At 43.5% G+C, this 27,523-nt stretch overlaps 1 protein-coding gene across 3 annotated transcripts; it reads left to right on the top strand.

Moving 5' to 3' along the window:
- On the top strand, positions 1 to 26,839 carry LOC124407176 (protein CBFA2T3). Of its 3 annotated transcripts, none has more exons than XM_046883037.1 (7): positions 1 to 238; positions 17,372 to 17,799; positions 17,908 to 18,054; positions 22,879 to 23,183; positions 24,914 to 25,584; positions 25,967 to 26,394; positions 26,486 to 26,839. In XM_046883037.1, exons 1-7 carry the CDS (start codon positions 10 to 12, stop codon positions 26,783 to 26,785), a joined length of 2,508 nt encoding a protein of 835 aa, XP_046738993.1. In that variant the 5' UTR covers positions 1 to 9; the 3' UTR covers positions 26,786 to 26,839. The 3 variants fall into 3 exon arrangements, with proteins under 3 accessions (XP_046738993.1, XP_046738994.1, XP_046738992.1); XM_046883038.1 differs by having other exon boundaries at positions 22,867 to 23,183; positions 26,075 to 26,394; XM_046883036.1 differs by having other exon boundaries at positions 22,867 to 23,183.
- Positions 26,840 to 27,523: the final 684 nt, after the last annotated feature.

The following is a 27,523-nucleotide window of genomic DNA, read 5'->3' as shown; positions in this document are numbered from 1 at the left end:
CAAACGATTATGAAAATGGACGTGCAGGAAGATTCCTGCGGTATCAAGATCAAGGAAGAGGCCAAGGAGTGCTTGTCGCCGACCAGTACCACTCACGCGCCGTCTGTTACGGGGGCGAATAACGCCCCCAATGTCAACACCATAATCAGCTACACACCGGCCTCAAAACTCACACCGACGACCAACAACAACCCGGAACCTTCCCCGGTCAACCTGAACCTCAAACCAAGGAGCAAAGGTCAGCAATTCAATCATTCATCGTCTGAAAATTCTGCATTTCTTCATTATTATCTCGATTGTAAGATTTGCGATCATTTCTCATAATTTTTGTCTCAAATGGAAAATGTTATAAGTAGATAGAATGATTTTTGAAAAAAAGCGCGCCACCGTTTTTAAATCAGGGAGAAATTGGGTGAGAAAAACAAGACCTATGTTTGAATCAAAGTTAGTTTTACTGTAAAAAGGAAAACCTGTAATAATTGTGTTATCAAGTATTTTTGCTTTTTTTAGCTTTTTAATTGACTCTGAAAAGCGCCGCGCAACGTTAAGTCTCGGGCAAGTTGAGTCAAGAATTTTTCTTTTGTGTATTTTATAAAAGCTTTCTTTTTCAATGCTCGTGCTTTTCGCTCACTTCCCTTGGATTATAATCGGTTTTATAGCGGATTAACAAAGCTTCTATAGCTGTAAGCAAGCCTGATCGTTCCACGGCGAGCGAACTATGAAACGTCAAAGGCTGCAGGCTGTCGGATCCCCTCATTTTCCGATAAACTTAATTATAAAGCTCTACCGTTCCATGGCTGCAAGCTCGTGTTCACTCCCTTGTATCGCGTGATTAGCAACTAATCCATTACTTTTAAACTTGCAATAAGAAATTCCCTCGAGCCCTTCGCGCTTCGCATCTGCGGCCTTCTCGGCCGCATGTTTCAACTACCTGCTACATCAAGTTAAATCGTGAAAATGTCCCACGAGAAATTTAACCTTGTATAAATCAGCCTGCATTTATGCAAGTCAAAATACATTCTAACCTAAATTCGCCTGTATTTCCGCAATTCAGGGCACACCTTACCCAATTTCGCCTGCATTCAGGCAACCAAGAGTACATAGTACACTTTCCCGATCGTCATTTGTCTCATGTTGTTCACGATTGGTTGACACTTCGCTGCGCCTCGCCAATCGTAGAAATCGAGACAAAATTTCGATCGTAAAATATACCTCGAAACAAACACTCACTGGTAGGTGAAATGATAGTTTCAAAGCTCGTGAAGCAAATCAAGCGTCCCGACAAGTTGTCGTGTTCTATAAAGTAAAAAAAACTTGTCCACCTCGAGAGAAAGTATAATAGAGCCGATATAGAGCTTTCGCAAAATAATACAAGCAATAGAAATTGGAGTGCTCGCACGAGAAAGGAGCGAACGCTTCTGCTTAAGACGTTGACAAAGAGGAAGGGGGGAGGGTGGGAGGCTGAAGCCGAGGGTGGGCTAGAGGGTTAACGCTGTGCCGTGCTCCCGATGGTAGTGGCAGGCCTGTTCTTGACGGGTCACAACACGCTGCAGGCAACAAACCTCAAACAAAACTGAAAGCCAGATGATCACCATCTCGCGCAGGTCACCTGCGAACGGAGGATATTTCGCATATACATTAGAATTAAAGAAAATTTTTCCCGTATAATTTGCGACCTCATCTTGCAAAATTTGCGATGCTTCGTTGTACCGCGTTTGAATTGCGAATAGAAGTAATCAATTCATGTTGAATCAAAAACACGAAGCATGGCTGGAACGCCATTTTTTTCTCTCTTATGGTTCTCGCATTTTCATTTTCAATTTAATGTTGTTGATTTTCCCGCTGATATGATTATACTCTATAATTCATGCTGCGTGACTTCTTGGCCTCCTTAAGGGTCCTTTCCAAGGTCCCGCAGCTCCTCCTCTTTTACGAGGACATCCTGAAAGTGTCCTCTGCACCCGACGTACGCCGCCCCTGCAGGACGAGGTTGACACTCGGAAAACGTTTAATCAACGGACAGATACAAAAGTAGCCGATTCTAGATTCTGCTGCCTCGAAATTCATCCCTCCGCTTTTTAGAACCTAGATTTTAATTTTCATCCTGAGGTTCGCCCGGATGAAAACTTATTTTCAACTTTTTATAGGCAAGATTCTAGACGGTTAGATAAGAGAGAAAAATCTTTGACAAACTTTGCAAAGGCCTTACAAGTTCCGAGTAATGTTTATTTTCACGTAATCCTTCGCAAATTTATCAAAAGTTTTACAAACAATTAAAGAAAAGGACAAAAACAGTCAAATATAAAACTATAATTTTTTTCCCCAGGTTCATTATCGATTCGTCCAATGACCTTTTCGTGTGTACGTACTTGCAAGTTTGCATATATAGTAAGCGCATATAACGACGCATGCATCGTAACTCTGTAGCGTATAAGCAAGTAAACATAGAGAATGAGGCAAAAAGAGGTTGACGAGGTTTATACTTGCGCAGTGACATTTTCGCGACATTTAATTACACACAAGTATAGTCACCGCATTGTGTCATCCTTACGGATAGTCGTCAGGTCGAGTCAGCTGGTGCATGGATTATAACGCTTTGGCCAGCATTGACAATAAATCCGTGTTATTTTTACCCAACGTATCGGTCCGGCATGTGTTCCCGGTTTCAGAATGCATTGCGCTTCGTTAAAACGCCGTAGGGATTTGATCAAACGGATGTTTATATAGGTATGATAATAATCCGACAACGACCCGGAGCGATGTAACACCGAAGAAAGAAGAGAGACGGGCACTAGACGGTGGATTATACAACCGGTGAGCATCCAAGCTCAAGGAAAAAAAGGACGACGAAGCTGATTGTGAGGATGATCATCAAATGGGAACGAGAGTAGCAATACGAAAGGGAAACCCTTGTACAGGAATTCAATTATTAATCAGCACACATCCTCAATACCTCCGTCCTTGTACAATGAATTGAACCGTTAGGTAAACCTCTAGGCCAAGCAACTAGGTTTATAGATTTGTAGACGTTGAATGATACAGATTCGACCACTACATCCTCTTCGCAGACGCAATCTCGTCATTTCCGTTACACTGGATATAGTGGGTAGCTAGACATTCGAATCCACATCAATCGCTCCGACATTCATACAACTCGAACAGGATGCTGGGATAATTGGTACGGCAGTACCGAACCCCACAAAGACTTGCGAACTGACATAAACATGCCTTGGAAACGGTTCCCAATCAAAGAACACTTCCAATTCACTCTCTGCGACTTTCATCATCATGTCCTCATCGAACGAACGAAAGGGCATCTCCACGTGAGGAAAGGTGAAAGTGAACCGCAAGTCTCAGGTACATGTATGGATGGATGGATGTTCACTCGGTTTCCTTGGACACCATAGACTACCTACACCCTTCCACTCGTAGAACAGAGTGATGGACAGAGAAGAACTGAACGGAGAGAATGCGAGGGGTTGGATAAGATGATGCAGCGAATCGACGACCAACGGAAGAATTTACGTTACTGAAAATCGAGCACTGCAGCCCAACCGCAGTGCAAATTGCTTGGCTGGATGCGTTAGGTTATACTCTGTGGGTGTGTAATGGGCACGTTAAAGTGGCTGTTGCATAGGGGCACCCGTATACCCCCAATGAATATACCCATCCTGTATACAGATCCATTCGCATCGTCGAGGCATTTTAGGTACCTACCTGCGCATTTCGAGGCTATCTAATCTACGCGGGCGAACCCGCAGTCCACCACCTCTCTCATCTCTACTAATCAGTCCTTCCAATTTTCCTCGATACACGTATCTGATGAAAAATTTCGAGTATAAATGTACGTCGAGTAAGCGATGTCAAAACTGCTGTTACGTAACATTTGTGAAAAATCCCATTCACATGTAAACTCGACTATATTATATTCATTGCAAAATAGAATAGTGAGTAACAAATTTTAATAAATTGATGTTATGATGCCTTAAATGATCTTCAGAATGTAAACAAAGTTGCACAGTATGCTTATGTACTAAATTATAATGATCACTCTGTTGTCGCTTCCTTTTTCTCATTAAACCAGTTGATTAGATAATTCGATTAGTTAATTTTTTTTTTCCCAAGACAAGAGAAGGTGGAAAAAGGAACGGGGTATCCAATTCCTGGGTTTCTGTTCGGTAACTTTACACCTACACACTGAATATTATATGTACCTTATATCTCTGAGCAGACTTTTCGTGCGTGCTTCGTACCTCGGTAACGCTCTCGCCTCTCTCGAATCCCCCTCAAATCCTTGGTACACAGCCGAGAGGCACGCGCCGCGGATGTTCTCCGCGCTAATGTGTTCGCCATACCACCATGTCTACGGTACCTGTCCCGGCATAATATGAGCTTTCTTCAAAATCATACCCCGAAGAGAAGGTGATCCTGATTGCCGCAAGTGAGCTGAGTAAAAACCGAAATTTTGGCAACCGTGAGAGTTGATTGATAAAAACGTTGTTGCATATTTCACATAACGACGTTGGCATGGCGTGTTCGAAGATGAAATAGTATATTACGCACCTAGGGAGGAAAAGTAGGCTATTCCAAACCGCGTGTGACGTATACTATTTTTCACCACCCCTTGCATTGGAAAGTGAAACTTCCGTTCATACGAGGGGTCGAAAGTTGTACCTACTTTCCGCACAGGTGTGGTGAAAAATTCATTTTTCTACTTGGGAAATCGTTCCAATCCCATATTTTCTGTTGGTCCGAAGGAGAGGCGGAAAATTTTCACTCTTATCTTTTTATTTTTTATTTTTTTTTATCGTGGGATCAGGGAGGTGATGAACCGGTCGAAAATGTGCATGAAAGCTTCGCAGTGCTGAGTGGAGAGGAGCGAGTTAGATAGGACAAAGCGAAGGAGGAGTAGAGCCCTCTGGGCAAGAGTAAAGCACGTACCTACCTACCTACCTACCAACCTACCTACCTTCTAGTAGAACGCCCTCGCACCATCTGAGAAAGTTCTCATCGAAATCCCCAGAACTCGGGAGAGTAAAGAATCAGTGAAAGTTTATTTCTACCTGAAAGAACAGCGTGAGAAGAAACTGATCATAATAACACAATAAATCGAAAGGAACAACGATTTCAAAATCTCTTCTCTTACTCGCTTGATTGATAGTTTTCGATGATAAGGTGATGATAATTAAGATCTCAGTTACCGAAACACAATATTCCAGAGAATTTCTTGTGGGTCAAATCCGGTTATCAATTGTTTACAGGTTATCGTTTAAGGAGGTTGGTTGGTTGGTCAAAAATCGATTCTTTTCGTTGAACTTGCGTATTGCGAGATTTTATGACGAGGAGTGAATTTGTAGAAAGTAACCATTGAAATCGAGTGAAATCGAAACAAAGCAAATCAGTATCCAAGCAGCATTTATTACTAATCGCAGTATAGCCTATTTTTATGTTTTATAACAATCTTTTTCACTATCTCCTGATAAAATACATGTTAAGTACAATCAAATCTCGATCAATGAAACATCAAAGAAAAAAACTTATCTTCTCACGTGTATGAAATAATTTTGGAAACCTGAGAGTACGTAACATCGTCGATGTGACCGTGAGGGGTTGTTTTGGACGCATGAGGCCCAAACTTATACATATGGAGGATTGTACATAAGCTTTACACGCACACGATCCCCCGCAGAGAAAATATATAGGAATTATGTGAAATAGACTTTGGAAAATACAGCGGGGCGTGATAAAGTGCGGGCACAGGTGCGGAAGGGGTCGCGCATCGCCTCGACGGGTACGCAGGTGGTTTCTAGTACCCGTTGCCCGCCTCCTATACGAGTTCCAACCTCCGTCCGCAGGTTAGGTGAGGTTACAGGATCCGTATGTGGGGGTGGTGGTGCAGGGGCACGGCGGGGGGGGGGGGGGGGGGGGGGGGGAAGGGCGAACTACGCCGCGTGTACATACACAAACACGTAGAAGAGGAGGTTTTACGCTTATTACAACCCCTGCAGGACACAACCGCCTGAACCGCTGCGCGATGTATCTTGACCCAATTTATCTTCGTCCTTGCGTAACGCGAGCGTCGAGATTATTTCTGTGTAAAAAGAATGATAATGAAATTTTTGGAGGATAATGGGGAGAAAAAATTTACCACGTAACTTATCAGGATCGTGGAAAGCTTTGTTTTATACTAATAAATGTGACATTGAAATGTTTTTAGAATTCTAGATCATCGCAGGGATCGTGTTGAGGATTTTCTTGTTCGAGGTTTTTTTTTTTTTTTTTTTTTTTCTACAGTCATAATCTTGATGCTGAGAAATTTCAGGCAATTGTTGTCTTTTTTTTTTTTGTCTCTCGTTATTTCAAGTGTTCGAAAAAATACAATTGTCGGAAGAACTCTGTCGTTGGACAAAAAATTTTGCAAAAATCGTAGGCTCCTCTACGTGAGAAAATCTTCCCTAAGATTTCCAGATTTTACAGATTTTGTCAGAAATTAGATAACCTAGTTTTTCGTAGGTATTCGCTTTGCAAAAAAACTCGTTTTACCAGAGAATTTAGAACCCTGATTGGAATGGGAATATAAAGATATCTGAATTTGCGAATCGGTTCGAAACTTTTATCCTTCCTGAAGTGTTCCTAAGTGATACATCTACACAATTTTGTTCATTTCTTGCAATACGTGAACAAGTTTGTATGGAAAACTCCAAACCAAAGACTGTCACCAATGGTTTTACGCCCTTCACGTATAAAAAGGATTTAAAAAATTTGGAATACATATACAATTGTAAAAAAGTGTTACATTTTAAAAAAATTCCTATCTGCTTCTCCAATTCTCCAGATGCTGCAGGTCTGAATATTTATCACCATTCACTCGTTGACGCATTTCTCGTTTGGAGTTGTTGATACGATTTTTTTTTTACAGCAATTTAAAAAAAACCGCGAAGAACCTCCCCCCCTCCCCCCCGACCACCCCCCCAAAAAAACGAAAAAATCCAATTGCTTGCAAAGTTCGTGAAACATTTTTGGCTAGAAATCTCCCCGGGGAAGTGAAAATTGCGATAAAAAAAAAAAAAAAAAAAAAAAAAGTAGTAAAAATAAAAATATGTGAAAGAAAGAAAAGAACAGAGAAGCAAAATGCCGGCATGACCCTGACAGGGGAAATTAAAGCCTCCCATGCCGAGGGGCGAGCTTCCCCGAGGTTTGCAAGGGCGGCGGGTGATCCTCTAGAGGAAAGCCTAAACCTATAGGGAAAGGTTGAAGCAGACCGGCGGCGCTAGGCGCCCACCAGTGTGTACACAGAACCTCGAAACCAGCCTTACCCTGGCCTGCTCCACGTTATCTGTTACCCTGCACGGCGGAATCGGTGCGGATACCACGCAGGCGGGGTTGGTTGACTCTAGCTGTCTGGTCCACGCCCGATAAGGCACGTCCAACACTTCCAGCCGAGCATTGCTCTCAACTGATATGATATCCGGGGTACACCTAACTAACGCCACGTTTCGCGAATACGCGGCCCTCCCCTCCCATGCAGCGAGAACGATATTCACCTGCAGGATTTTTATTTTTATTTTAAGAAACAATTCGGTTTCAATTTATCTCACGAGACTCTCTTTTTTACACAGAAACTTTACTCGTTAGGTACGTTAACGAATTATGAGTAAATAATTTTGGTTTAACACAGATTTTTCATCACACATGTCAGGAATTTATTTCTCATATAATGGTGATAAGCAGATTAGAAATAGTTGGTTTTATAAAATCGGTAGAATTAAGAAACAATTCGGTTTCAATTTATCTCACGAGACTCTCTTTTTTACACAGAAACTTTACTCGTTAGGTACGTTAACGAATTATGAGTAAATAATTTCGGTTTAACACAGTTTTTTGATCACACATGTCAGGAATTTATTTCTCATATAATGGTGATAAGCAGATTAGAAATAGTTGGTTTTGTAAAATCGGTAGAACTCTGATTGAAAGAAATTGTTTACTGCGAGGCTTTATGGATTTAATGAAACATCTTCTAATTGCAACTGCGAGTTTTTTTCCAGTTAAGTAAAAGTAGATTGTTTCAGTAGTAGAATTTATTTTTTCGACTAATGGGTGATAAATTGCTTTATCATTTTTTCTGAGTTCGACAAATTTTGGGAAAAAACCTCCGTGCGATCGGTCAACGAGTTGTGGATACCCAATTACTATTTTTTGAAACCATAGATCAGCCGAAGAAAAAATCCGATTTTTTCTGGACGGATTTCTTGAGAAGTTGATCGGGAGAAAAGTTATTTCATTTATTAACAAAACAGAATATATGATAAAACTTTCATTGAAATTGGCGAAAACATTTTCTTATTTCTTTTTTTAATGCTGCAAAATTACCATCCGTTGACCACCTTAAGTTTACATTAAAAATAAATGAAGCATTTCATTTTCCTTTTCATGTGCAGGAGGCATATTTTTTTAAATAAATTTTAACTTCATTGTCATTTTTCTTCTTGAGTTCGTATTTTACCGTTATAATACTTCATCTTGATAAAACACGTTACGTATAACCGTATCACGAATACGTTACAGACGTATTAAACGTAACTCCCATAGAATAGTTTCAACAGTCGTTGATTAGTGGCTGGTGAAGTCTGTTTACCTTCACGGGAGCAGCGACTTTGTGCTTATCGTTACGTCCACAATCAATTAGAACAGTCAGCTCGAACAATGCAAGTCGATTAGGTAGCAAGTCAATGAAATATCTTGTGAAAAGTAGGTCGAACGGATCAATTGATTTGTTACATTACATCATTCGTAATTGGACAAAACTCGCGTTAATTTGACGGCCGGAAGTGGAGGCATAACGGAAACGGCCGGATCTTATTCCCGGTTGTCTACCTAGGTCTTGAAAAATCATCCAACGAGCTCGCAGCGATTTGACGGAAAAGTCAAACGTTCTGACTCTTCAAGTCAGAGATGAAAATGCCTAATTTCATCGGCGATATTTCAATAAAAATCACGTGTGACGACGGAATTCAAAAATTTCATTCACGAGTGGATCGTGTGGTTTTACTGATTTACGAAGTGAAGAATCGAAAGAGAACAGCAATTTAAAACACCGACGAGATCACCTTGCATCGCTTAAATCATGGACCAGTAGTTACGGTCCAGCTGTGGTCAGACCGGCAGGTTTCTGGCGGCTGGTTGTGTGTCGTCATACCCAGTTGAACACCATGGGGTGCTAGACTTGGCTCTGAACGTGTCCTGGAGTGCAGGACACACGGTGGTTGTCTGGAGCATTTCCTTCGTTTATCATCAGCCGCGAAAAGTGTTTGAGACATAAAAATTGATTGTCAAAACACTGGAATATCCGTAATTTGAGCTAATAATTTATAAGGCGCAAATCATTTCTATATATCATATTACATACCTGCATAGGAAAACTTCGAACTTCTAAATCCGCAAATGTTGGGTATAAATTCGTAGGCACGAAACGCAGAATTATACTGGACACGCAGTAGAATTTGACGTAGACTAATGACTTTGGCGCAGGAGTAATTTTCCCGGATCAAAAGCTCCGCAACCAAAATTCAAGACTAGCCATGTAGAATTTATAGTAAATTAGCAGGGAGCGAGTAGGCGTGGACTAGACAGAGAAAGTGATAGAGGAGGGTGGAAAGTGCAGAATGAAAGAGCGTGTTTCAAAGGTTTCCCGGGCTTATAAGGCATGCCAGGTACCTACAACCGTTTCGCCACTTGTTAATAACGGCGCATCAAAGCTCGTGTAAGCACAGCGGACCTATGCTTCAAAAAGCTCAAAGAGCACGTCCGAGCCACGTTTTGCATACTGAAATACGGGACGAGCTTTTACCCTTGAGGCAAATTGTTCCATCGCCCAAAGTCTTTCAGACCCTATGAGATCCGCGGAGCTTTCATTGAGTCTATGGCTGACCCTATTTCCCTGGACACCGAAAGACCTTTCGGTCTTTGCATTACACAACGCAGACGTAATTCAATTACAGATGAATCAATCCCGACACTATTCTTCCCTCTATTTGTCCCTGGCTAATTTCATTTTCCATCGTTACGTACCGCAGTACGAGAATCAGTCTTCACGTGGCTGATTAGCACTTTTCAGTTCCAATTTCATCTATGAATTAATAACGACTGAACTGCGTGTTAGAAAAACTTGATAAATTATGACAGATGTCTGGTACAATTGCTGGAAAAGCTTTCTGTCCAATCGACAAACGCAAGCTTCGTCCTGTCTGACTACGATCGTATACTTTTGTGACAATGACGTATTTACCCAATCGATTTGAAAACACTCTAAAACATTAGAACCGTGGAAAGCTCGAACAATCCTACAACTTACTTGAAGCTCAACTTCGTCACACGGTAATAGATCAATAAAAAAAAAATCTGGAATATTCAGGATACCAGAAAAATTGGTTATACTCTAGGAAATCGTCTACGATAGTAAAATTTTCACGCGCGTTACAACTGCTGCGAAAGCTCGACCTGTGGGCAAATAAAATGGCTGAGCTGATGGCTGCGGGTGGCAAAGTTTGAGCAACGAAGGGGTGAGCTTCGCCCCCAACCCCCACCCCCACCCCCGCCATCGCATCCCACCCTTCAGGGCGGCGCGATCAAAGCCATCTGTTGCATTGTCCCGGCAATTAGAAGACGACAGCTGAGTCCTACCTTACTTACTTACCGTCAGCGACTCTCAATTATTATACTCGAAGGACTATAAGGAAGGACCTCAAGGGAACCGATTCCATCTCGATGAACCACCTTCGAAGTATTCCAGACACGGGTTTCCACGTTTTCCAGAATCCCGCAGGTTTTTCGTGTCGCAAGAAAGTCCGATTGAGACTTAACTCGACTAAATTCTAAATTCGAGTACCGTGAACAAGCACAAAATTCAGACTTATGTATTCGAAACAATGCAGAGCGTAAAAAAAAAAAAATTTGAAAGGTTCATTCATGCGGCAATTAAAGAGGCAAAAGAATGTTTAAATTGATCAATTACCGTCGACCTCGAAAAGTGGAGTGTCCCTTGTTGAACCCGACATTCACCTACACGAAGAAACGGATTTAGGTGTGGATATTCGAGCCTGTATAATGGGCGAAACGGAACGACACCCGACACCCGACCCCCGGAACCGCGGATGCGGGCGAAAGGTTCCTGCACCTCTCTCACGATGATAGCTTTTCCAGACAAATATATTTCCCACAGCCGCCGATGCAGGCCTCGGTTTAATAGACGTATGCGGCGATTCCGTGAGCGAGTGTGCGAGGTGCGGGTGAAAGGGCCGATTTTCTTCCCGAAGACAATAGGGATAATTGCAGGCGGCTAACTTGAGCCCCTTATACCTACCTATTACCCCCTGGCAACGATGCCTTTCTAACTTTGAGATAAAGGCGCGAGTAATTAGGGGATCTTCTATATCTATACCATATACCATATAGTTATGGGTATATATTATATACCTTACCAGCCGGTCGAACTTGAGAGGAGAAAAGCCATAAGTCATTCATTTAGTGCTCGAATCTCTGTTTACTCCATAAACTTCGAAAGGTTATAGCTAGCCTGAACCCTTTTCTCCCATTGTCTTTTACACTTCCTCGATTTACTACTCCCACTACATGCTCGAGTAAACCCGGAAATTGAATAGTGAATATTCAATTTCTTTGTATACACTGATTGAGCGAGAGTCAAAGGCTTCTGCGTTTTAATAAAAAAATTAATTTCTAAAAAAAACCGCAGTTTGTATCGTCAATTTATAATATTGGAAAATAAAAGGGTCAACAATTGGGTCTAAACGTGTCTACAACCTTCACACTTACCTTATAAGGTGATATAGTACTTCAGTCCACATTATATGTATACATGTTTTAAATCCATTAATTTTATCCAAGTTTTGATTTGTCCGATGTATGGAAATGCTCGATGGGTACACCGTTCGTGAAATTAGAAGTGAAGTGTGACTCGTTCGGCAAAGTGAAGTTATACGAAAAGCACGCGAAATGCAGGGTCGAGGGTGCGGACGAAGTGCGGGGGAGACGGTGGCACCAGATGTCGTCTCATGCCTAATTCCCTGAATATTTCAGCTCTCGGTGACAGGAGATTTTTCACATTTATATTGGACTGTTAGCAGTTCCGACCATTACCTTGCAGGTATTACTAACGGTTATAGGAGCATGACCTCGTAAAGCCACACACCGGAATTCATAACCGTTTAAACACCCCCCTACAGTAATAAAATTTAACCCAATTGTACTTATTAGTGTTATTATATTTTACAGAACATTCAAAAGCTTGATGAAAAAAAGTAAAAAAATATGAGTTTTTTTTATCGTTCGTTCTATTACACCTATACATATAAATATAATCCAAGAACTGTATACAACGGTGGAAAAATAATTAATCGAACCCGCACTGAACGACAAAAAATGGACTCAAATTTCACCGTGAAACTTTGAGATCAACATACGAATGCTGGGCTTAAATTGAACGGGTTGAAAAAGAGGGTGCGGGAAAATATTTCGGGGGTAGTAGCAGGTCCAGGTTGAGAACCGGTGAACAGGGTAACAGCTGGACGAAGGGGTAACAGCAGTAGCTCGATGTGATTAGCTCAAGACCACCTAGAAGCGCCTATGTTCGAAACGTACACACAAACACGCACACACACACTTACAGGTTCGGGATTGTCGATTCACCAAGGCGGTATTTGCACTTCAGACTCATGGCTTCGCTGAAACATTCGTGAAGTAATTCTCTAGCGAAAAAAAGGTTGACGTCTGATCGAAACTGTTGTTTGTTCAAAAATCTGGTAACCAACTTTCATGAAAAAGTGATACCAACGATAATGAACAGACGATGAAAGTTCAACGGGTGATCGTACGTACATCAGTTTCCATGTTTCACCATGATTCCGAATTCAACAATGAAACCACCCGCCAAAATAAGTTTCTTTTTTTTTTTTTTTTTTTTTTTTGTTGAAAAAATGACATTTTTCATTTCCTGTTATGAGAAAACTTTACCAATCGGATTAGTTAAAAAAATATTATGTTCTTACGGGTGAAACTGCTAAATCGCCCATTGACATGCCTTATTTTGGAGGGTGGTTTCGACCCTTTAAAGTGTTTAATGGGAGATTAAAAAAAATATGTGTCCCTTAGTTTTTACTATACTATAACATATTACAAAAGTAATCAAATCGGAGAGAACGATCTGGAATACCTTCCATGTAAGACCCCGAGCTATGTACAGCTCTCACGTTTCCTGTTATACACCAAGTTTTTTGGACACCTGGCAAATCGTCTTCGCCGTTAGGAATTTTCCGAAGCTGCGAAAATCCGTGGGCTCAAGATATAAATTATCGTATATTATAACTGAGGAAAAACGTACAGTCTACTTGATCCGTGGGAAATCCTTTTTTCAATCAGCTTCCGCGGGGGGAAAATGGCATTCCGACAGTGAGGAATGACCGGAAATCCCTCTTCGCAGGGTATCCGTTGCAGTATAAGCGAGGAATTGTTCAAGTTTGGGTTCACCTGGGGCGAGATATATACATATATATACACATACATATGGATACAAATTTGAAATGGGGCGTGCATACCGATACCGTGAAAACGTTTGCGTTGTACCAGAAGCATAGCTCGAAGCAGAGACCACGCGGTGCGCCGAGTCGAAGTCGGGTTGCTAGAGTTAGTTACAAAGCAGTTTCGCTCGAGGATTCAGGTGGGTATGAGGCGAGGTAATTACCAGCCGGAGACTACCGTCAGGTGGTTGTGGCACGACGAATACCACCAAGGGTGCCTTTCCCGTGTCTGACGCGATAGGAAGAGCAGTTTGGATCCGGATACTTCGATATTCGATCGGCGCCATCTTCCGGGGGGGGGGGGGGGGGGGGGGGGGGTCAGGGGACGTTAAGGAGGCAAGGCCGTTTAACAGGTGGTTGAAAAAACTCGACACGTCCAGTCGTGCCGCGACATTTAACGACTGCGATTGTCCGACGGTGACTGATATCGCTGACACTCTGGTTAAAAACAAAAAAATAAACGCTATAAGCGAAAGAGAAGTACTTACTGCGTAAATCACGCGGGGGAGTGAACGCGTGACGCAAAAACGTCTCGTCGACGGATTTCGGAGGACATTGCGAGCGTTATACGAGCGGGTGGGCGCCACGCGACCGGATGAATGGTATCGCCGTGTCGTGGTGAACCGTCGAGATCGTTGAGCCGAGGCGTTGACGAGGGTCTGATTTATTAGCCACGAAACCGCGGCCGATATCCACCTCTTTTACTCTTAACTAGCCCGTCCTCCATTACGTGAATTGTCTCGCCCAAAAACTGGCAACAGCGTTCAACGATGCACCAAAGAGTGAAGAGGCCAAGATGACAATGCGACGCCGCTTCCTCGGGGGGTGAATCTCTTATCGCAGAGGATTTCCGGCAACGGTGAACAGCCGGTTACGAGGAAGAGGGCTGCAGGGTGCGAACCTCGCCCGACACCCGCCGGAGGAGCTGTCAGGCGCATTCGTTTAATAAATCCCCCTCCTTCCCGGAGCGGGTCGCAGTGCTCACTTCTGTTCGGCTCGCGATCGAATTTATGCTGTCCACGGGTGTCCGGACGATCCTAGGGGGTGAGTGTCGGCGAGAGAAAGGTCGGGGGAGATAGGTGTTCGGTATTCGAGTACGTATATGAACTGGTTTGGCGGATTTTGAGAGGAGAGGGGTGGGGGGGTGGGAGCAATCACTCGGAACGTGCAACGGACCTGCAGGCGTGTACCGAATAGCCATTCACCGCCGTGGCGAACGCGGTTTCAATGCAGAAATTCAGAGAAATACGTCACCCGTTTGATTTGTTTACGTCGATCGTTTATCTTCCGCGTAAAACCCGTGCCAACCTCCCCAACCACCCGCCGTTTAAAACAACCCCCTCGAACCATCCGAACCGAACCGCACGCGGCTATTCGATAAATATAATGTATGTGCAGAGGCTCTTTGTACACCATGACATAGCATTGGTGTCGGGGACTTCGACCATAACTGCATTACGCTGCGCTCTTGATCCAGATGTTTTTCTTTTTCAACGATTACCGTCCTTTTCTTTCTTTCTTTCTTTCTTTCTTTCTTGCTTTCCCTCCTCCAGACCAGGGTTACGACATGTATTACACGTCTTTGAAATCGCGATACGTTTCAAATCGACCTCGGACTCGGTTTGTTGTGATTCATGGTATCGGGAAACGATCGAACGGTGTGTGTCACATGGTTGTCCCTAAAAACCTTTGCTCCTTAAATCTGTAGGTACTCGATGTCCTGAAGCGACAATCGCATTGGCGAATTATCGTGTAACGTGAATGTTACGATTAGTTGATGCTTTCGTAAATCCGGATTCAGACATGTGATGAAGACGTATAATCTGGACGATAAACCGTTGCTTTGTTTCTGGACTGAGAACCTCAAGACTTTACCTTTCTCCGGTTCCTTCGCATTCATTTCGACTCTTGATCTCACTCGAATTGAATCTGACTCCAGACTTCGACTTCGAGATGCATAATCACCCCGTCGTTAATTTCCGTCTCCATTTTCGACCCAAATTTCCAAAATCCACCACTGACGTACGATCGTGCTTAATGACCGGGTTCCCGGTGTTCCTGGCGGCCATTTTTCACACCCTAAACAGCATGTGAAATGTCGCCGGGTGCAGGCGTGTGTGTTAGAAATTATTGATCCCTAATATAATGTGGGTGGAAAATTGATTTTCGTCGGTGAAACAGGTTTGCAGAGCATACTACGAGGGGGGGGGGGGGGGGGGGGGTGCGCGTTGAAGGACGACAAGAAAATATGAAGCAGGCTGGCGGGGTGGAAGGGGGGGGGGGAGGTTGGATGATCTAAAATCAGATTTATTTGAGGAGTTTTTTTTTGCAAAGAAAATGGAAACACTTAAAACCATTTGTGTTGGAGTACTTTATTATTTATAGTTTCAAGAACGTTTTAGAATTTTTTCATTGAAATTAATAAAAAAATGGCGGCATGGCGTATATGTATAAGTAGCGAACAACCCCGATTTGAATCCGGTAGCGCAGATTAGTCGGTCAATTTTAATCCGTTCGACTTGAAACCTTGACACAATCTATAAAATTTGTTTATCGATTCAAGTTCGTCGTTAGATTGTTCGATTTCAACCGGAAAATTTTTTTTGTACAATCTTTTTTAACAATTTTTCGATCTAAAAATGAAATTTTTTGTTCACAATCAAACACATTCGAATTTTTTTTTTCTTTTGTTCTCCCAACATTTCGGCTACGAGGTCAAACTCGAAAACGTGTTTTTAACCTAAAAAAAAAAAAATTTCCGTCTCTTACAAGTTGAACAGTAACGCCAGGAGTTCCGCCACCGCAAAAGCCCTCTGCTTCAGACTCGTTCGCTACTTATATCCTCCATTTTGTTATGAATTTCTGTAAAAAAAATTCTACAACGTTCTTAAAACTATAAATAATAAAACCCTCAAACTCTAATTGCTCTAACTATTTTCATTTTTTTGTAAAAATAAAAAAAAAAAAAAAAAAAGACTATAAATAGGTATGGCTTTAAACCCTTCAAGCTGCCCCCCGTAAGGGTACGAAGTTGGGGGTGGGGGTTATAATAGCACCAACTTTATTATCCATCGCGTCGTGTCGCGACGCAGGAACCTCGTGGCTCTCGCACAACCGTCCAGGCATGCAGGACGGATCTCTCCAGCCTGCGCGATAGGTACAACACCCTGCGAGGTAGAGCTGCTGACGCGACCAGTAATTGCATGTTATCCACTCTACATATATGTTTATGTATGTGCACGCACGTGCGCGTTGTGGTTATGTGCTCGCCCTGTGTACAGGTGGAGGCGTCGCGTATATTAATGCACATGCGGACGTCTGTGCATCCAGCGAATTCCTATTACTGTAACCGAGAACTGCCGCGCGTCTCTTCCGCTCACTTCCGCAATCTGACAAACTACCCCGTTCCTCACCATTCGGTACGACAATATGACACCTTCTGATGATAATGCTCCACTCACCTCGTTACCTATACTCTTTTCTGCCTCGGTACTTTGTGATGTTTCAAATACTTTTGGGACGTTTCAAGTTCTCAAAAAATACGATTCTGTCGCTTGGAGTTGACCGGGGTTCAGTCTTTTACACACTTTTTAGGATACCACTTCCGCTAAGTGTTTAAGGATTAATTTGAAAAACGTTTCCACGTCTCGAGAGTTCAAACTGCTATTAAACACCTTATTCGATCAGCAATTTTGAAATGAATTTTTAAAAAATTATAAGGCCTTTGAACCTAACTCCATCAATCGCTGTCACTTTTAGTTCCTACATTAAACCTGCAGGTGGCAGCCAACCGTCAAAGGAACGAGTTTTGGAGGAAGCTCCAGTTTCCGCAACGACAGAAGCAAGAGCAATATCACCGGGTTCGCAAAGGACGTCGACGCAGTCTTCGAGCATCACAAGATCGTCAGGGGCCCACGATGCGTGCAGAACCGGAGGTTCCAGGTCACCAGAAAGCGACAGTCCTCTGCCGCAGACGACGAAGCTGGAGAACGGAGAGTCCATAGTCGGCAGGCTTTTAACCGTGAACGTCGTCCACGAGGAAGTGTCTCCAGGTGCGGTCAGCAATGGCATCGGTCCATCCGGGGGTTCCGTGTCGCGTGTACCGCACGCCAAGCTCAAAAGACTTCTGGGGACGCTGGTACAGTTTGCGAGCGACATTTCACCGGAAACCGGAGATACAGTGCGTAGTCTGGTTCTCAGCGTTCTGGTGAGTTTGGAATCGATGAGATTGACGATGATAATGATGTGGAGAAGTAATCAATGTGGAGCTAGGAGTTCATGTATTTTGGTTTGCCTTTTCTCGTCGTTGATATAGAGCGGATCCATGACTGCTGAAGAATTTCACGGGGCACTTCAGGACGCCACGAATTTTCCCCTCAGAGGATTCGTCCTTCCTTACCTGAAGCATACTCTGCCGTCGCTTCAGAGGGACCTGACTAATGCCGCTAGAGCCAACAATCAGGTAAGTTGGTCAGACCATTCAGAAAATCGTAATTCACACCTTTGTACGTGCCTATATCGAGTTTCGAGTGACTACAATGAGGTTTGAAATAAATTCACGAGTTTGCTAGTCTTCAAACGCTGATTTCGAAGGCCATGCAGCTACAAATGGGTTGAAATCAAATCCATTTGAAACCTACCTTCAAATTTTAAAGCCACTAACTCATAAACTCTTCCAGCATTTGAGAAGGTGATGTCAAATTTTCTTCCCAACGCAGTGTAGTTTCGTATTGTAATCAGTTATTTCTGCTTACAAGGAGAGTATCTGACCTCCGGGTAATAGATTCTGCTGAAACTTGTAGGGGTGTTTCTTTGGTCCAAAATATCGAGCTTCTGATGTGTAGTTCCATCCATTGAACCTTCCTTCGCTCGATTTTATGACACATACATGAATATTGAATACATAAGATTGTCGAAAATTCGCAATTTAGCCTTTACTATACGTTTCTAAAATAATGGTATATCCGTTTACACTTGAATCGATGATAACCACGATATCATCGAAACTTTAACAGAAGAAATCAATTTTAATGGAATTTAAAAACTGCTCAACGTATCAAACTACACATCAAAAGGTCCATGTTTTAAGGCAAAGAGGGACTTCTAGAAGTTTCATCAGAATCCGTGATTCGGACGTCTGATACTCTCCTTGTTAAACACACACACACACACACACACCAGGTATACACCTAGACGTATCATCGCATAGAGCGAAGGCACCGTCCTCCGCTTGGTAGTGCCTCCATCAGGTGCATCAGCCGCATGCATTGTGGTGAAGCGTTTATTTTGAAGCCGATTGTAGGTCTTTGCCCCTCGGGGAAGGCACGGGGTGCTCCTTTTCCCACGGCACATTTGTCCGTGCACCTTCTACTCCTCACTGTCCCAACAACCCTGCTCGATGACAGTCCCTGCCACACCTACCGCATTTAAATGGAGTGTGGACGACGCTACACGTCATTGTGCGTCGAGTTGATGTGTCAGTACCTGGACATCATCGTCTGTACGCCTTCGTCTTCGGAGAAGGTTATAGAGGACGATTAAAACTGGGGTTATCGTCGGACCAACCAAGTATCTACGAACAAATAAACCATGACCTCATAACCGTAGGAAAATAATATTCTGATAAAGTATCCAGAAACGGACATAAATCATTTCAGAGAAAGTTACTTGAGTGAGTTCGAAGTGGACACGGAAACCCATATTCAGAGTCCGGATTCCGGCGACCGGACGGCAGTCGAAACAGTTGGACCACGTCGTCTCTCTGAATACAAATCTTGCCGGTGGACTCCCTTCCTCGATAGCTTCCACCGACCTACCAACCTATCTACCAACACGCGTCAACCGCTGTTCGTTTAGTTCTGGATTCCGAGAGCCTTGGGAACCTCCGATATTGTACATGTGAAATAAAGCGTCTCGATGCGTCTTTGAAAGGGCTATTCGTTCGGCATTACCACAGGGCGCGGAACCGGATCCAAGCAACCTGCACATCTGGGTACACCCAATTCTTCCACTTGCCTACCCAGTATCGGCCACCATACGTCCCGCAAATTTCTCCATCTGTTTTGTGGAGCGATCTGTACTCGAGGTGAACTCGAAGCGAGTTTCTTTTACAATCGTCATCTGCAGAAGAGTGGACTCTGTCATGTATGTGTCACTGTCATCTCCTTTTTCACCTTCGTCTTCTTCTGATCGTCGAAATATTAGGTACCCAATGAAACCAGGAAAATCAATGTTTACCAATTTTCAAGAACGTTGAGTTGAATCTTAATTAGTAGGTAGAGCATAGAAACTTAAGAGACGAGTCGGCTGATCAAGAGTGTCGCTAACCAGGTGTTATGACAATTATATGTGTGCATAATGACAAGAAAACGTCCCACAGGATCCACCTTAAGCTGTATTATACATACGAGTGTGCAACGCACATAGACGGACATGATGTTATACTAAAACCATCCACATCAGACTTTGCGAGTAAAATCAACAGAGCAGGTTAGCTGCAGGCTGATGGTTTGTTTTAATTTCCCAGGCCACCCTTCCCTCGGCCATGCCATGCCTATGACAGAGGCTCAGGGCGGTTCGCGATATCCGCCATCCGGCAGTCGTTTTTCGTTCAATTCTAGTGAGAACTCTCGCTATGTTCCCGTGGCAAAATGAACACCCGGTGCGACGTATGTTGAGTCTCAGGTTTCCCCCCAAAAAAAAATCGCAACTAGCGTCTCAGTTAGGGTTTCGTAGGTATACAGAGGCGTAAGACTATAGATGAGCCAAAGACAACAATGCGCTGTATAATAAGCGTGAAGGGAAAAGAGGGGTAAAAAAGAGTTACAGAAACTGAAGAAGAATAGTAAAAGACAGTAGAGTTTTGTAGAAAATATAAATTTAAAATCTTACGGCCAAGCACAGGCAGCTGTCACCGCTTCTTCTTCGTCGTCTTACGCCACCCTCTCCTACCCCCCACTTTACCCGTCGCGAAGAAGGGGTAGATAACGAATTGCAAATTAATAATGCGCATTTACATTAGCCAGACTCTGCAGACAGCAGCAGCAGCAGCAGCAGCAACAGAAGCACCAGCTTTCGCACCCCGCGGATTAAACCGTATCTTTCGATTCGAATAATAATTAAAAAAAACCTCGATTTTTCAAGAGATGCAAATGGAAAAGACGCGTCGAATCCGCCCGATAATTGCGAATTTTTGAAAACATATTCTAGCACTGTACATGCGTTTTATTAAAAAATAAAGCAAATTTCTTCTGCAAGCTTATTAAGGAAATAATGTATAATGCGTAATTTAATTTTACTAATGTCGCTGGAAGAAATGGGGTCAGGATAAAAAAATTCTACGATTTTGAACTATTTTGCAATTGCAAAATCACATCTGCACAGCCTCATAAGTGTATAATATTTAGCTACAATATAACAAAAACTGTTTTCTCATTCTCTCAGCGAAGCCTGAATCAGACGAGCCGCTTGAAGGTTGGGAAAATTAAGTAAAAGTATCAGCCGCAGGTATTGGTCAAAAATTATTAATTGCAAATCGGTACCGAGGAGCGGTGGCACGGTTGGAGGGGGAAGAGGCCTGATATTAAATTAGGGTCGATAAATTACACCCCCGGGTAGGCGCGAACCTGCAATAATAAGAAGTATAAGCATAGAAAGAAAGGAGGGGGTGGGTCGACCGGATGTCGCAGAATGGCAGAGACGGGGTTGTGTTGAGAGAGAAAGAGAGGGAGAGAAAAAAAATGGGGGGAGGTAAAAGAGAGAGGCAGAAAAGAGGCGGAGAATGCCAAAGAAAGGGACGCAAAAGCAATAAAGAAGCCAACTTGAATATTACAAAGCCAACTGATTGGAAATTGCGCGCTTTACTCTTATTACGACTTTCTTATTTACGTTTCTCCTGGCTCCTCGACATATCCCAGCCACGCTTTTCCTCTCTCTCTCTCTTTCTCCTTCTCTCTCCACTCTGGCTCCGTTATTAGCTGCTGCTCCCGCCGTTGATACTGCTGTTGCATAACGCGGAATATTTATTTTTCTTCAACAGAACCAATTCCGACTCACAATCGGTCTTGTGCGACTCGCTGTCCCACAGATTCTATGGGTACAACAGAATTCCATAAAAAAAGAAAAAAATTTTCGTGAAGTAATTAAGCAGATCTGCAGACGTTGATGTATAATGAATAGCGAAGAGATTGGGGAATTTGTTCCGTTTTTATAATTCTTCCAATCCAAATGATACTTTGTAGAATACGTCGGAAATACGTCATCCAGAATGCGGATCGCGAAATACGATATGAGGAAATTTCCGTCGGGAAGAAAAAAAGATTTTCGGAAATATCAATGCGGCGATAAATCAGGTGCGGAGGAACCGCTAGCTGAGGATTTTCCAGCTACACGGTGAGGAATTAAAACTGACGGAATCGGTGGGCATAATTATTATTGTCCTTCGGTGAGCCGCGAAGACAGTACGGCAAATGAAAGCATCGATTTAATTTATCAGTCTACGGGCAACGCACCTGCGACACCCTCCGACCCTCGACGCCGGCTTTCCAACTGCAGCTGTCACGCCACGTTTATTATTAAAGTTCGAATTCTAAGCTGGCAAAATCTATAGAATGCCTACCGCTTTTATACTCCGTCCTCCGCCTCTGCCTACTTCGATACGTTGTTATATAATAATGCGGTTAGGAGGCCCGCAACCTCTGAACTCTGCCACTATATAAGATCAATTAGACCAAAAAATTCTCCCCGCTCTCTACCTGGTTGCCTGTAAATGTTCCCAGTGCCTTATACTCTTGATATTATTCTATCATAGGTATATGTTCAGATCCATACCTAATCTAAATAGTTTTTATAGATTTACGACAGTATACTAGGTATTTACATTTTTATATTAGGGTGGTTCTTATTTTGGTCATGTAGGAATTTCTTCGCGTTCACATCCCAAAAGTAATCAAACTATACATAGAAAAACATTTGAAATAATTTTTTTAGGAAAACTATTAATTACTTAATAGGAACTGTTAATATACATATATATTGTGGTTATTTTTTTTCTGCTAAACGTCATTCACGTGCTAATTTAGTAGAAAAAAAAAAGTTGGCTGGTTGTTAATAACGACTTTATCGCAAGCTGTGTAACACTGTTAACAGCTAATTACTGAACAGCAGTAAATATGGAAAGTTGCTAAAGTACTTTGGAGTATAAGACTGCATAGCAGATCAAAAAAAAAAAAAGAACTTCAACGAAAGAACGAGTAAAGTACATGCTTGATTATAGACGTCTGTGCAGTACCTGCGCTCAAACGAGGCAGCGGTTCTGGAGGCGGCAGGTTTCAGTCCTGGAGAGGCTGGAGAAGTCTTCGGAGAACGAAATAGCGCCGGTTCAGGTTGCCACTTTCCTCCGTACAACATCGCCTCGACGGGTGCCGCAAATTCCAGCAACCCCAACAACTCCGGGGGCAGCACGGGTGCTGGACAAGCTCCCGGACTCCATGGAGGTAATCAACACTCTGGTGCAACGAGCATTCATCATTATCCTGGTCCGCCGCCACCGCCATCATCGCATTCCTTGAAACGTCGAGCATCCGACACACCGTAAGTGTTTATAATGCAATAGAAGTATCTTGAATTTGTAGGATCAATCGTATTTTTGATTTTTATGCATTTTAAACTTCTCGCTGCTCTGTTTACAGAGAAAAACGAAAACAAGGGAAGTTATTATATCGTCACTCTAAAAACGAAAATTTGGACTTTTACTGAAACGCCACGATTCTCTTAAGACCATGATCTGATTTTGGATCTGATCAATTCAATAGTTGTCAAATTATTCAAAGAGCATCATTTTGAAAGGGAAACATGTGTTTAATGTTTTCTCAACTGGAAACCAGATCTACGACTAACTACTCCTATACTCCAATGAAACGTGATGATCTCCATCATTTCCTCTTTCAAAATCTAACGTTTTCGGTATTAACCGAAGTCATCAGAGCGGTTATGCATACCTCAGAAACCTCAAGTTACGGGAAGGGGAATTCAACCCCTCTGATGACCTTGACATGTGGTTTCCAGTATACCGTTTGGTTTCGACGTGAGGTTCCGTTTGTCTTCGACTACTTGATAATTACTATTCACGGTGAATTCCAAGCTCAACCTTTGTTCCAGCCGTTCTTCACTCAACGTTCGATCAACCCGCAATTTCGGGGAGCATCTTACAACTCCTCAGCAAAAGAGACCCGCGAGTTTTCCCGCACCTCAAGTTGGGTCGATAGAAATCACTAAATCGGCCAAGGTTTCCGGTCTGAAATAAATTTAATCGGTGCTCGTCATCCCTTCGAGGGTTCGAGCTTACACCAAAATCGTATTATTTGAATTCCTGTTCGATGATAGTAATTATCGGGTCAAAAAATTCAGCCAAAGTCGAATTAGAATGAAATCCCATGGATGTGTGTGTACGTACATACATGTAAATACGTGTTTATAAGTTGCTTAGATTGAGATATATGTGGACCGAGGTAATACCGCGGCATGGACCATGAGTCCTGCACGGGTCGAGGGTGAGGGGATAAGAGCCGGGGGAGAAATTCGAGTGGCTGCCGTTTCCATGCGCCTGACGTTGACGTTTCTATACGTTCTCGTACGCCCTGGATCGCACCCCTGGAATCCCCTGCGCCTCGAGCTATTCCTTACCTCCACCTCTTCGCCTTTGAAAATCTCACCTAGCACATTCTCCTCCAGCAGGCACGGAACCGTCGTGTTACCAATGGCTAACAAGCCCGTCATTCCAATTAATTTTTTTCTCTTTTGTCTTTCTTCCTCGCATTACATTTTCAATTAATATCCCTACGAACGTGCAACACGAAACACATATTAACGGAGAAAATTTTATTGACATATGCCAGAAACATGGGTGACATGCTAAACGTCATACGTTTCATGTTCATGAAACACGATGACAACGTTCAACGCTACAAATTTACAACTCGATCGTATAATTATCGGGTTTTCGTAATATTCATCACTGTTCGGGAATAAATATTTAGCGAAAATTACGCTTTGGAGGTGTAATTCAATACACTGCAGCTACGATTCAAAATTATCAGCCTCGTGGATTCTTCTCTTGAAATGTGAACATAAATGGTGTACACGAAGTGGTGAAAGGCAGTGATATAATTCATACCTTGCTTATCCCACTTCGCCATCGTGTGCTACGTTCGTTGACTCTTTTCAATTCAATTCCAAAAACTGATTACATCATCTCAACCGAATAGGCTGATGGCGATCAATATTTATATCAGTCTATCTATTTCTCTTATTCTGCGTTTCAGGTACTACGAAAACGGAGCAGGACCTCTATTCGACGACGGTCCTCTTTACGGTAAACGGTCAATGAACCCGTGGTCCAGCCACCATCCACTCCACCATCAACGACAGCAGCAACAGCAGCAGCAACAGCAGGCAGACGCTTACTGCTGGTACCATCCTCTTCAGATCCCGGGTAACAGCGGAGGCTCGCTGCAGGGTCATCAGCAGTCCTCGATGCCGCCTTCACTCGTGCAAATAAATCATCTTGCAGCATCGTCGACTATCTCATCAGCGCCTCACCTAGTTCATCAACAGCAGTGGGCCGTCAGCGGTAATTCCCAGGGAGTTTCCGGTCTGCCGAACGGATCCTGCCCCGCTGCATCAGCCGCCCTTGACGACGAGTGGAAGAACATCCACGTTATGCTGAACTGCATCCTCGGCATGGTCGAGAAGACTAAACGAGCCTTGGCCATCCTCCAGCGACGGGGATGTCCTAGTCCAGCGACACCGGTGACGACGGTGACCACTTCCGGTAGCAATTCGCAGAACAACGGACCGGCGATAAACACCGGCTCGCAGTCGGAATCTGGTGGAAACGACCGGGACAACAGTTTGAAACGCATATCAGGGGAGATCGTCGCCCAAACTATTCGAGCTACGGAGGACAGAGTAGCGGAAGTCCAACGGAGAGCTGGTGAGCGTTATATATGATTCACGTTTCAGTGTGTTCTTGAGGTCTTTTTTTATCCTCTCATTACGAGTGATCGCCTCTCGAGCATCAACGCTCGTCAATGTCTTTAATCGCTCGTCGAGAGTCTTCAAGTACGGGCGTTGCCGTTTAGAAAAAAACCTCTTGGGGCCAGCGAGATAACAAAATCGCAATACAGGAAGCCACGAAGGTCCTAGTACAATGAAAAACTTGTGTACAAGAAGTGTATAAAATGATGGCTTTGTGCCGCCTTGTATTCCCAGGTTCGAACGCAGACGGCCGTTCAGGTCACACAAAAAGATATAATTCTCTCGAATTCTGAGCTGTACAATTCATCAAACCCTGCATGCTTTCTTTTTTGCTATAGTTTTTATGCGGCACTCTGTGCCAATTCGACCGATGCAGTCTCTGACTGACCTCGAACGTCTTCAACCAAAGGTCGCGTCAATTCCAAGCATTAATTTTACTCGTGCAGAGGAGGCGATGCTCGAGGCTAAGCGAGCGGCTGTTGCCGAGGTTCAGCGCGCGATTGCGGCCGCTGCTGCGGAGACGAGGGCGGCCGAGCGTCTTCGGGTCCATCATCGCTTCTTCGAGCCACCGATGCAAAGGAGCCACGGAGCTCACGGTCACGGTCACGGAATGGCACACGGACCGCTTCTCCGGGTTGTCGACACGACAACCTGCTCGACGACGACTGCGACGACAACCGCGACCACGACGACAGCGAGCAATGCAATAACCGGGGGAGCCAGAGACGAGGAGATTAAGGAACCGCAGCCAACAGTCGCCGGATCCGTAAGCTCAGCAAGTCGTTATAGTCATCGCTAGACTCCATCTTCTCGCGTTCTCACACAATTGTTAATCACCTTCATGTTTCTCTCGACAGAGTTGCTGGAACTGCGGCAGACAGGCGTTGGAGACCTGCGGTGGATGCGGCATCGCCAGGTACTGCGGACCTTTCTGTCAGCACCGGGACTGGGAGGCCGGAGGTCATCATGCAACCTGCAATCCGCGACGGCCAACGCCACCACCTCCACCTCCTCTGCCCCCACCACCGTCATCAAGATCCGCTTCCCGGAGTCCGACGGCGTCGTCCGGTGGCACGGGAACAGTTGTGGGTACTTCCGGGTCTTCGACAACGGCTGCCGCCAATACAGCGTCTGGTCATCCAGGCAAGGGGAAATGACGCAATAACAGAAAATATGCCACTTTGTTACGTAGCGCTCGCAGAAATTCGACGAAGAAAAATTAGTAGTGGTCCATGTTGGGGAAGAGCGTGATGAAGAATGCTGGGAAAAATTAATTAGGATCGTTTGAAAGATAATGTGGGATGAAAAATGAGGTGATGAGTTGGTTGCCATCTATAGTGGTAATGACGGAACCTTTTTATTGTATTATTGAGATCCAGCATGTAGTTGTAGTTGAACAATTTATGGCACGCGTGTATAAGATAGTAGGCATCGATATATTTGAGAATAGAAATCTCCGTGTGAACGGTTTGGGCTTTTATTTTTTCACCTTAGGTTAAGACGATTCTGTGGTCAGTCTTTACCGACCGAGCAAAATATATCATTCATTTCGAATATTTTAGAAGCATATGCATCGTTGTCCCGAGAAAGTCCCAGCTGGCGCAATGCTATATGCAATATCAAACACAAATATTCCACAAAAAATGGTTTACGCAATAATAACGCTAGAAAATTTATTCTTCTAATTAAACAGTCACTTATTGCAAGAATACCTTTTTTGGTGGTGCTCTTAGATGAGACAAAAGACATTTTGACATTTTTGTTCACCATTGTATTTAGAATTGCGCCATCTGTGGTACTTTACGTCAGTGATACGCAGGCTCTGATGGTAATCAGTCGTATAAGTGAAATTTTACTCGATCGGTAAGAAGTTAATCTGTCATTCTCTTAATGTG

The sequence above is a fragment of the Diprion similis genome, chromosome 6 (assembly GCF_021155765.1).
Source record: "Diprion similis isolate iyDipSimi1 chromosome 6, iyDipSimi1.1, whole genome shotgun sequence".
In the NCBI taxonomy this organism is placed as follows: domain Eukaryota; kingdom Metazoa; phylum Arthropoda; class Insecta; order Hymenoptera; family Diprionidae; genus Diprion; species Diprion similis.
Note: the sequence above shows the minus strand (reverse complement) of the source record. Positions and strands in the feature narration are given on the sequence as shown.